Source organism: Alexandromys fortis, unplaced genomic scaffold (assembly GCF_014885135.2).
Source record: "Alexandromys fortis isolate MF-2015 unplaced genomic scaffold, M_Fortis_MF-2015_v1.1 scaffold_50, whole genome shotgun sequence".
Taxonomy (NCBI): domain Eukaryota; kingdom Metazoa; phylum Chordata; class Mammalia; order Rodentia; family Cricetidae; genus Alexandromys; species Alexandromys fortis.
In genome coordinates this window covers 419562-431417 of record NW_026067932.1, presented here as the reverse complement: position 1 = coordinate 431417, position 11856 = coordinate 419562, and the positions used below count along the sequence as shown (strand labels likewise).

At 47.6% G+C, this 11856-nt stretch overlaps 1 protein-coding gene across 4 annotated transcripts in view; it reads left to right on the top strand.

Moving 5' to 3' along the window:
* Nucleotides 1–13: 13 nt before the first annotated feature.
* Brd9 (bromodomain containing 9) overlaps nucleotides 14–11856 on the top strand; it is a 22112-nt gene continuing 10269 nt past the window's right edge. The window contains exons 1-10 of one of the 4 annotated variants that reach the window (XM_050145685.1): nucleotides 14–172; nucleotides 732–946; nucleotides 1132–1264; nucleotides 2696–2756; nucleotides 3257–3401; nucleotides 4034–4144; nucleotides 4708–4820; nucleotides 6347–6479; nucleotides 9038–9113; nucleotides 10425–10520. In XM_050145685.1, the coding sequence (XP_050001642.1) occupies nucleotides 121–172; nucleotides 732–946; nucleotides 1132–1264; nucleotides 2696–2756; nucleotides 3257–3401; nucleotides 4034–4144; nucleotides 4708–4820; nucleotides 6347–6479; nucleotides 9038–9113; nucleotides 10425–10520 (1135 nt within the window). In that variant the 5' untranslated portion in view covers nucleotides 14–120. Of the gene's footprint in view, nucleotides 173–731; nucleotides 947–1131; nucleotides 1265–1349; nucleotides 2757–3256; nucleotides 3402–4033; nucleotides 4145–4644; nucleotides 4821–6346; nucleotides 6480–9037; nucleotides 9114–10424; nucleotides 10521–11856 lie in introns of those variants that run through there. The other 3 variants (XM_050145684.1, XM_050145683.1, XM_050145686.1) reach the window with 3 other exon arrangements.

Sequence of the window (11856 nt, the reverse complement as noted above, 5' to 3'; positions counted from 1 at the left end):
GCGCGCTGAGCACCGCCCTGTGACCCGGAAGTGTTCAGCGGAGGCGAAGGGGCCACTTCCGACTGGCGCAGATCGGGCTACGGGCAGCCGCTCCTCGGCGGATCCGCTGCGACCGCAGCCATGGGCAAGAAGCACAAGAAGCACAAGGCGGAGTGGCGCTCGTCGTACGAAGGTGCGGAGCCCGAGGGCCGGGTCTGGGCTGCGGGAACCGGCGGGGACGGGGTTCCAAGGGAAGGGCGTGGTCTGCGCTGGGCGGGGCTGTAGAGGAGGGGCCTGAGGCGGGCGGGGTTCTGTGAGCGGGAGGGGCTTCAAGCCTGGTCGCGGACATTCGTGGGAGGGGGCGGGGGTTGTCCCGGTGGAGGGCATCAGCTGCGTTTCCTAGGTCACAGGGTGAGGCCATCGGCTTCTCGGGTCCTGTGGCCTCTCTGGTAGCGGGAAGACCCACAGCAAAAAGAGGGGCTTCCACAAAGGAACTGGGGTCTTGGGTCCTAAGTCGTGGTGATGCACTTTCTCCTGGTAGGAAGGATGTCCTGAATACTCTCAGTGGTGATTATGTGGTTTGAAAGGACCGAACACAGCCCTGTCAGTTTGAGAGTCCATCTTTTCCCATGGTTTTGACAACCCCCTGCCGCCTAGATTTATCAAGACCAGACTCTTACCCTTGTGACACCCACAGGGGCGCGGTAGTCCCACCTAGAATTTTGCAAGTTTCACTCACGATCTGTGTGCAGATTACACGGACACACCACTGGAGAAGCCTCTGAAGCTAGTGCTCAAGGTGGGAGGAAGCGAAGTGACGGAACTTTCAGGATCTGGCCACGACTCCAGCTACTATGATGATAGATCAGACCATGAGCGGGAGAGACACAAAGAAAAGAAGAAGAAAAAGAAGAAGAAGTCAGAGAAGGAAAAGCACCTCGACGAGGAGGAGAGAAGGAAGCGGAAGGTAAAGGTGCAATGGCCTGTGATGGGGACGCTGGTGATGCCTGGGCCAGTGCTGCAGTCCGAGTGTATTCTCTGTAGAAATGGGTCTTCTCCCCAGTCCGCAAAAGGCAGAGGTGCGCAGGGCCTCGAGTACCAATCTAAAAGAGCTCGTGCTGTTCTCTGGCCTCTGTTCTTTGCTACTCACAGGAAGAGAAAAAGCGGAAGCGGGAGAAGGAGCACTGCGACTCAGAGGGGGAGGCTGATGCTTTCGACCCTGGAAAGAAGGTGGAGGTGGAGCCACCCCCGGATCGACCAGTGAGAGCCTGCCGAACACAGCCAGGCAAGACCCTGCCCCTGGACATGTTTTATATCCTGTCCGTAGTATGGCTAGCCACTTGTTGGGGTATTTAATAACAGAAGCACAGATGTCATAGAGACCAATTGGATGTGTCCCACAAAACCTACAGTATTGTTTTTGTCTTTTTGAGACAGAGTTTCTTTATGTAGCCCTGACTGTCCTGAAACTTGCTCTGTAGACCAGGCTGGCCTCAAACTCAGAGATCCGCCTGCCTCTGCCTCCTGAGTGCTGGGATTTAAGGCGTGTGCCACCGTTACCCAGCTTACAATATTTTTTATCTGGTTTAAAGTTCACCAATTTTTAGTTTAGTAGTTTGGCTTTATTTGCTTTACTGTTCCAAACAGCACCATCAGTTTAGTGGCCCTTCATGAGTCACATAAGAAACACATGTAGAAACATGAGATTCTCCCAACACAGGCTCTCATGGTAGGTCTGGAGTTTACTTAAGGTGACCTCAAGATGACATGTAGGAAGCCAACAGATCTTTGGGAAACTTCTGACCCGGGCATCCTGTGCCAGGGATGACATTCTATGGCGTCTCAGTCCTAGGTTTTGGATTTCCCAGACTTCCTGTATAGGACTCCAGGAACTCTGTTTTCAGGTAAAAATGTCTCTTCCTTCATGGAGAGAAACTGAGGAGATTGGGTGTCAGAGCATGGTTATCAGGAAAGCTAATATTAAATCAGATTGTGATGGCTACAGAAGAAATGTTCATACCCCACAGTCTGTGTGGTGATTTTTCTCTTCAGAATTTCATCCTTTGACTATGGACTTGACGACCCCTGATTTATTGGGGCCCCTTGAGATATCTATTGTGATCCTTGTGGGAAAGAGTGCTATTTGCTAGTAACTCCCATCCCTGAGCAGAGCAGTTCACTCTCATAGTAAATTTCCAGGAAACAACAATCAGGGCCTGTCTTCAAAGTGGCACAGTGCAGTCATTGTGGCCTGTGAAGGGACTGAAGAGATTGCTGCTGCTTTGGACAGTCAGGAACGTTGCTGTCAGATTGACTGTGAGCTCAGAGACTTAGCTGATACCCACAGCCCTCATGAGGTCTGTATATTTTATGTCCCCCTGCTGTGCAGTGAGAACTAGGTACAGAGAAATGGCAAGAAGTCTCAAGTGCAGTACTGACCAGGGAGTCCAGAATGAGCTCTTCCCACACACTTGCCTCTTTTATATCTCGTCTAGAAGACCAGCTTGGATTGTGATGGGAACTGGAAATAGCCGTGTGGGTCTTGAGATGTGCTGTGTATCCCTTTGCCACCCTGCCTGTGTTGAGGGAGCTCTCAGTTCTTGCTTGGGCTTCAGATGCTGCGAAGGCCACAGGCAGATGATATGGAGATTTCTAGTGAAGGGAATGAGGTCTTGCTGTTTGATTTTATTTCCTTGCTTTCTCTTTATAAACTCAGCTGAGAATGAGAGCACACCCATCCAGAGGCTTCTGGAGCACTTCCTCCGTCAGCTGCAGAGGTAACCCCATGTCCACCTGTCATCTGTTACCCACGAGACAGACACCCTCCTTCTCTAGATGCTCCAAATCCCACCTCTCGCCTCCTACCTCTATAGAATACTTCCCCCACTTTCTCCCCACCTTGAAACACTTTGAACCCTGAACCCTACCCACTACCACCACAAGATGTGTGACTTCACCTTCTCCAGGCACTCCTAGTCTAGAAGGTGTGGGCACACTGGGTGCAGGCTGCACCTTCAGAGCCAGGAGCTTACGTGCTGCATTCCAGCCTGTCCCGTCTGAAGTTGGTGCCTGTCAGGGATGTAACTGGGACAGTGTCTGTTGTGTGTAAAATACGTGTTGGAACCCTAAAAGGTGTCTGTGTTTTTCCACTGAACTTTTAAGAAGCAAATGTGAAATTTAGTCAGCTATATAAATTTTTGGATTGTAAAAATTTTTATATCACTTAGAAATTTAGACTTTAGAGTTTTTTTCATTTCGAAGATATCTTTGCTTTCAGAAAAGATCCTCATGGATTTTTTGCTTTTCCTGTCACGGATGCAATTGCTCCTGGGTATTCAATGATAATAAAACATCCCATGGACTTTGGCACAATGAAAGACAAGATCGTAGCCAACGAATATAAATCAGTCACAGAATTTAAGGTAAATAAGTTTTACTTTCTGAAATAAATTTGCAAAATGTGTGTGTTCTTCCATGTGGGTGTGCTCATGTCCACTCACGTAATGAACACTGTATGTACCTCAAGTCATTTATTTATAACTTGTTCCAGATATACTGTTTTATTTTATGTTTATTCGTGTGTCTGTGCACCAAATGTAGGCCTGGAGCCTTTGGTGGTCAGAAGAGGGCGTGTAGTCTCCTGGAACTATAGTTACCCGTAGTTGTGACGCAGAACCCCTTGCTCTTTCTCACTTCTGCTTAAAGAACCAGACATGTTGCTTCTTATTCCTATTTGTGTCCGTGTTTCTACTAGGTAGGAAGAAGACCAGGAGGAAAGAAGGGTGCTTAGAGTATTTGTACAGTCTTTCTCATAAAATTTACGTATTAATATACAAAAGAATATTGGAGACTTTGACCAAATTTTCACTGGGAAATTCCTCATGCAAATAAAAACTCATGGATTGTTATGAAAATCTCTCTTGAGTTATTAAAAATCTGTCTTCCCAAGCTTGTCTTTTTTTGACTTCCATTCCTTTCCACTTGGCATCATTTGACAAGAATGGAGAACTTTGCTGTTACTTATATGGCAAATTTCTTGTCTTTTTCTTCTTAGGCAGATTTCAAATTAATGTGTGATAATGCGATGACCTACAATAGACCAGACACCGTGTACTACAAGTTAGCCAAGAAGATCCTGCATGCGGGCTTTAAGATGATGAGCAAAGTAAGAAACCCACTAGAGCAATGGCACTGAGCCGAAGTCTCCTAACTTTCTGTGCCTAACAGGCTCACAATGAATGACACGCTTCATCCATCCGCCACACCCAGGTGCTGACCCCTTGTGCACCTTCACACAGCTTAGAGGTGCCAGTATATGGGGCTGGTGAAAAGTTCTGGATCTAGGTCAGTCTTGCTGGACCACAGCCAGCCTGTGGTTTTACTTTGTGGCCCAGCCTCACTGACCCTCGACGGTCATTCCAAGTGTAAGCCAGGCTGTACGAGCCTCACATAGGCAGGCGGCACTTGCTGGGCTCCACCATTCTCTCACCACCATCTCTGGGCCATACCTTGAACGCTGAGCCCTCGCAACCATTCCCGCTGCAGCGTCTGGGAAGGTGGCGATTAGGCCAGGTGAGGCCGTGGCCATCCCATGCCATCCCATCGTCACGGCTCCGTGGCTAAGGGAGAGGTAAAGTCCTGCTGCTCTGTCCTTTCTGATTCTAGGAGCGGCTGTTAGCTTTGAAGCGCAGCATGTCGTTTATGCAGGACATGGATTTCTCTCAGCAGGCAGCTCTCTTGGGCAGTGAAGACCCAGCAGTTGAGGAACCTGTTCCTGAGGTTGTCCCAGTGCAAGTAGAAACCACCAAGAAATCCAAAAAGCCGAGTAGAGAAGTTATCAGGTAAGGCTTGTGGGGCTGCTGCCTACAAGCAGGACAGCAGTGCTTTGCCCGACAAGGGCAATGGGGACCTGTGGAGCGTCTCATCCTGGATGGAGGAACATGGTCTCTAAGGATTCTTGGGCTCCACAAGGCACCCCCTGGTGCAGCCCAGGGGCCTTAAACTGGATGCCTTCCTGGTCTGGAACTCAAGAGGGAAATGGCCACCCTGTTCTACCTGCCCCAAAATAAGGTGATTGTGTCTCATAGCTGCAGACTCTGGACTTTGCAGGGCAGTTCTGTGGGTAAGGTAGTCACTCACCACATACTCTCATGCCACTGTCACAGCTACTGATGAATGCGAGATGCAAGGGGGCTGAGACCACTCTCCTGTGTGCTAGCCACACGCACTGGGATCCACAGCCATGTAGCTGTCCTTACAGTGCACTTTTCCAGTTTGTCATTACTATATGATATGCATTCTGTTTGCTAATATTCATCCCTTTAGTATATGCCCTTCATACATAGTATCTGCTAATGACCTATGTTCTTAACTGTGCAGAGCACAGTTGCGGTCAGCCCCCTCTGGCCACCAGCACTCTCCATGAAACAAGTCTGTAAGCTGACTTCTGTGGCGCTGTAGGGAGATGGCCAGCTTGGTGATGAGCATCAGGAAGGTCAGGGTACTTCAGACAGAGCTCCCTGAAGCTTTTCTCCTGTCTGTCAGGCCAGAGCTAACTAAGGGATCTTGAGAGGAGGTTCCCTCTCAGCAGACAGCTCCTTCTGGTGCACCGCCCTTTGTCCTCTCTAGGGACACCTGCTGCCCTCATGTGTTCCTGGCCTCTCAGGTTGCCTCAGATTTGCAGAGTTTCTAGTTAGTGGCTGTGGTGTAGATGATCCTATCACTAAGATTCTACCGTCATCTGTGGGTTCTTTGACTTTTAGATATAATGAATACTGGTGGAGTTTTTTTCTGAATTATTAGATTTCAAAGTCTGAGTTTCTATACCGAAGTCCACCAAAGGCTCCAGATCATGCTTGACTGTCAATGCCCGTGCTATGGGACTCTGATAAGGATTTCCAGAGAGCAGCTGTGTCGGTTATGGGGGCATCCTCTTTTTGCAGTATCTCCTTAGCCATTTGTGCCAGGGCAGAGAGGAGCCTGTCTGCCTGTTTCTGTTGTCTTCAGGGGACAGACTGGCTCCACAACTGTTCCTTCTTGGGGAGCCCAGGGCTTCTTGTGACACTCCACACAGTGGGGACTTTGTCACATTTCCTTTAATACCTATGTAATTCCTGTCACTTCTTTTTCTGTTTGTAAGAAGACAAGTGTCTCTGAGACGTGGGAAGCCTAAGGGATTCTATTTGGTCTGCATTTTTTTTTTTTTAATTTCAGGTATAAGAACATGATTAGAACCTATAGGAAATGCTATGAGAAGTAGAGGGATTAATCTCGGCCCAGTACTTCTACAAGGGAATCGTTCACAGAAGCTGCTGCTAGGAAGAAACGGGCAGTGCCTATGATGACATTTGGTTTTTATGCCTTACAGCTGCATGTTTGAGCCTGAAGGGAACGCCTGCAGCCTGACAGACAGCACTGCAGAGGAGCACGTGCTAGCCCTCGTAGAGCACGCAGCTGACGAGGCTCGGGACAGAATTAACCGGTTTCTCCCAGGTGGCAAGGTAGTATCTCTGGCCCTCCCCTGAGGGTCGTGCCACTTGGCCTCAAACACTCAAGTCTTTGCAACCAGGTACCATCATCAAAACTGGGAGTACTAGGATCCGGCCAGAGTACCTCCTGGACGCCAGGGGTTCAGGCCAGAGCCAGATCAGCTCTTTGATTATCTTTGTGTTATGTCCTCAGAGGGGTCTAAGATCACTACGCTGGCAGGGCCACCCTGAACATGGAATATGACATTTCCCACTACATCCCAGTTGGGTTGGGGCCACTGTGACTGACCCTGTTGCTTAGGGGAGGCCTTGTTGGCCAAGCTCCCGTACAGGTAAAGCCCCCTTCATAGTAAGTATTCGTAGGTGTGGTGCCATCTGTGGTTCGTAGATTATTGCTGCCATGTCCTAATGCAGCTGTCTGCAGTCCTAGCTGAGGCAGAGGGATCCAACTGTTACCTGCCTCTCTGCAGAGCAAGGTGCTACCATTCTTCCTTCCTAGTACAAGATGCTCTGGTGCAGAGCACCTGTAGACGGTAACATAGCCCTGAAACAAGAGTAAGGCCACATGGTAAGATGAGCCTGTTTTGTTCCACCAGACCTGACATAATCTGAATCTTACTATCTCAATGTAAGGTCTGTATTAACAGTAATCAGAAGTCAGAGCGGTACATCTTTTTCAAAACAGGGTTTCTCTCTGGCTTTGGAGCCTGTCCTGTAACTAGCTCTTGTAGACCAGGCTGGCCTCGAACTCACAGAGATCCGCCTGCCTCTGCCTCCCAAGTCCTGGGATTAAAGGCGAGTGCCTCCACTGCCCGGCTCATATCAAGTTTCTTCATATCAAGTGTATTACATTTTAAATACTGAATGTTGAATTTTGGACCCTCCAATTATAGGAAATACCTTAAGCTAGTTAGAGGTATGGCTTAGTGGTAGAACTCTTGCCTACCCCACATAAGGCTTTATGTTCCTTCCCTAGCATTGCAAAAAGGAAAAATGAAACAAAACCCTATAAACACCTTAAAGCTAGTTTTGGCTGTTTTTTTGCTCTTGTAAATATGCCTGTTAAAGACTCAGCATTAGCTGTGTGGCTTGCGAGAAGTTCTGTGGGTAGCCTCGCCCTATACTCCTGCTGTGTCTCACCCCTGGAATTCGTCATTCCTCCAGTGGGAAACCTTAGTTAGAAATGGATATTGTCTTAGAGTTTCTGTTGCTGCATTGAAACACCACAACATAAAGCAGGTTGGGGAAGAAAGGGCTTATTTGGCTTATACTTCCACATTAGTGTTCATTATTGAAGGAAGTCAAAAGCCTTTTTTCTTATAGAACCCAGAACTTCCAGCCCAGGGATGGTACCACCCACAATGGGCTGGGCCTTCCCACATTGATTACCAGTTAAGAAAATGCCTTATAGCTGTATCTTTTGGAAGGGAGGTCTGGGAGAGTGGGGTGTTGAAGACTGGGTTTCTTTGTGTAGCCTTAACTGTCATGGAACTAGCTCTGTAGACTGGGCTAACCTCAAACTCACAGAGATCTGCCTGTCTCTGCCTCATGAGTACTGGGATTAAAAGTATGTGCCACTACTTCCTGCTTACAGCTGGATCTTATGGAGGTATTTTCTTAATTGAGGTTCCTCCTTTCAGATAACTCTAGCTTGTGTCAAGTTGACATAAAACTAACCAGGACAGATATCCATGTTGTAGGTAAAACACTATCAGGTAGAGCCAGGAAATGTACCTGTGTGGATACACACCATGTGTATATGTAGCTAAGAGTAGCTATGTTGGTAACTGTGTTTGCATGTACTGAAATCTTTGTTGTCTGGTGAAACTTCCTGTTCCCTCCAATACCATGGCCACTCTTCCTTTTTAGTTCGTAGTACTGCACTGAGAAGCCTGGCCCTAGTACCCTGGTATATTGTTGGTGTCCCCTATCCAGTATCTGCCTCCTCTCCTGCTTCTGCCCTACTTATGTTGCTCTCTGACATTCTCCCGGGGATATTTACGATCACAAGAACTTACTCTTCGTGCATCTGGCCAGTCTCCTGCACATTTCATCTGAACATGTATACTTTCCACACCCTGACATCCTGTCCCTGTATGAGACTGCGGGTGACGATAGGACATAGCCAAGGCCTTTTGTGGAAGATTTTTAATGGAGTAATGTTCTCTGTCTACCTTAGAGATAGAGGTATGGACCATGGACCTCATGGCATGATGCTTTTTACTTAGCTGGCATTCTCTCTCTTATTTTGTTCAGGCTTAATGGATGGTTTTTAATATTTGCTTCTGGGACAAGACTTTTATTTCAGAAACTCTTTGGGATGGGTCATGTGTCTAAGCAGTGCTTTGACCATATATAGGTGTCCTCAGTCACAATCAGGTTTATTTAATCATGAGCAGATACCATCAGTCATAAGCATGCCAGTCTTCGATCCCTGGACATGTGAGAGGGAGGCTCTGGTTCTTTCTCTTGGAGAAACTGGTAGAGAAGTGACTGGCACGTCATGTGTCTCTAGCAGATAGCTCAAGGTTTTCCCTGGTGGATGACACTTGGGTGCTGCTTCCTTGCAGATGGGGTACCTGAAGAAGCTTGGAGATGGAAGTCTGCTCTACAGTGTGGTGAATGCAACTGAGCCTGACGCTGATGGTGGGTGCTTTGTCCTCTAAACTCTGCGCATGCTCTGAGATGCAGCACATGTATAACACATTCATATGTCACCACGACTGTTAATGAGATTGCAGGAGAGTTGTCTGCCTTCCCTCTTGTACATAGTTTTGGTAGCATGTGTGTGCACAGTGGAGCCTATGTGTGTCATGAAAGGGGCCAGTATGTCATTAGACCTCCATTAGGTTACTCAGGGTGGTGATAGATTCTTAAGGACTGAATTTCATTGATGATGTAGGAAGGTTTTGTTTCTTGAGTTCCGTCAGAACTGCTTCCTCGTGAGCCAAGTGCAGACGTATGCACTTGAAGCTCAAAAGTATTCTGGAAGGAAGGCTGGATGATTGGGTCAGGGTAGGTCTTAGTGGAAACAAGAATGCCACCGGGCACAGCAGCCTGCAGGGGTATTTCACTCATTGGAACATCTTGAGAAGGTAGTAGCTGTGCCTCTGACTGAATCCCTGGGGTTGCAGGATGCCCACAGACACTCTTGGAGAGGGTGAGACACAGTGGGTGTTGGCTCATACTTACTGCTTTGCCTGAGTCTCTGTTGCACAGGTGGACATTTCCCTCAGCTCTTTGGCCTCTTGACAGTCTTCCTCCCAGCCCACAATCAACAGGTTGTTTCGTTTTCTCTAGTGTACAGGATAGGCACTCTGATTTTAACTGTGAGTGGAAACAAATTGCTATGGTCTTCAGGAGAAAGTAGATATGGTAGCCCATATTTAGGCTAGAAAGTCAGTGTGGAAACTGAGGTTCCTGTCAGGAATAGAGAATTGATTTGCATGTGAAAACCAGTGAGCAGATGTGTAACCAGAAGAGCATGTAGAGGATGGCCGGTAGGTAAGTGCTGGATAGCATGTAGGAGTGGACGAAAGCATGGCTGGCAGGATGGTCTGCAGACATGACAAGGACAAGCATGCACCCATTCCTCCTTCCCCAGTACTGGGATTATAAGTGTGCAACATTGTGTACTTTTTTTTAAGTACAGATGGGGAATTGAACTCAGAACTTCATGCTTACAGGGCAGACACTTTGCCAATGGAACCATCTGTTTAGGTCCAGACATTAATATTTTTTTCATGGTGTTGACTTTAGGGCAATTATAAAATCAAATTGAAATGGTGTTAGTTTTTAAAATTATATTGAAAAATTATATTAAAAAATCATTTTTAAATGGACATTGTAAAGTCTTCATATCCCTACCACTCCCTGTCCAAGGTGCTATAGAGAACATGCTCATCGCTGCTGAGGCAAGCTGACTTGATTATTCCTCCTCTCCTGTGTCTTCTGCAGAGGAGGAGACACACCCTGTGGACCTGAGTTCACTGTCTAGCAAGTTGCTCCCAGGTTTCACGACACTGGGTTTCAAAGATGAAAGAAGAAGTAAAGGTAAGTGCAGTGGCTGGCGGGTGAGAGCTCTCAGGAGCTGAAGGCCGGCTTGGCTGTCAATGGGATGCTGAAGTTGCCAGTTCCTCTTCCATGATTTTCTTCATGTGACTGGGTTTAGATTTTTAAGACAAATGAAGTTTAGACCCAATTAAGTAGATGACTAAAGTCATAGTTGATGGAGAATTCCTGCTTTGCATTCTGCTCTCAACTAGTAGGGGTGAGTTCAGACTGAGCTCCTAAGCTTCCTCACACAGGCTGCCATCCATTCTCTCCCTCCACAGGAGCCTCGACTCAGGCTCCTGCTGGTCCTTACATCAGGCTTACATTTGGAGGATGATGGAGCTGCCTGGCAGCCAAGAGACCTAGATGGACAAGGTGGTTGTGGGTGGCAACATGGATGAGGGAGGGGCAGGTATATTTGTGTTTGTGTGTTCTGTATTTATAATAAATCTACTAGTATGTTTGGGAATGTTTGTGGTTGTATATATGTGGTAGTATGTGTGCCAGACTTGCTTTGGTGTGTGCTTTAAGACTGGAGAGCATCCAGGCTGATAGTTCTCTGTGGGATCACTTCCTTTCCCTTGAAGGCACAGGAGCCATTCCTGGTCTGAGCCTAGATGTGTTTTGATGACGTCTCTTCTGCCTTTACTCAAGTGTAGAGATGTTTAAAACCATGGGACGCACTTCAGCATGTTCCCCTTAGACTTGGCATTTCATTGTATTTCCTGTCTCTATATTTATTACAGACATTGTTTCTTGAGTGATGGTGTAGGCATGGGTGGCATTGCCCTTCTCTATGTCATTGCTTTTGTTCTCCTTGTTGCTTCCTGCCGGCCCTCACCTTTGCTGTGGCCAAGGTCACCTCTGCACCATAAGCTTTTACCATTCTTCCTTATCCCCTCAATCCTGCACACCATCTGCTTTTCTTGGTGTTCACTCTTGGCGCAGGGAAGCTTGGTACAGCCTCAGTAGAGGACTTTTTCTGGAATGGCATTTTCTACATCTCTGGATATTAGAGACCAGCCTGCATTTGAACCTTCTGTGATGTGTGGTCTACCCACACCTGCCTCCATTTCAACCCATCACTTGTTGTTGAAATAAGAGCGGCGGGGCTGCGTCCCCGGCACCCGGCCGCCCGCATGGCTAGCTTATGCCCGAAATAATTACACGGAAACTGTATTCTTTCAAACACTGCCTGGCCCGGCTAGGTCCAGTTTCTTATTGGCTCTTACATATTGTTCTAACCCATTTCTAATATTCTGTGTAGCCCATGAGTTGGCTTACCAGAGAGGATCTTAACCTGCGTCTGTCTGGAGTGGGAGCATCATGGCGACTC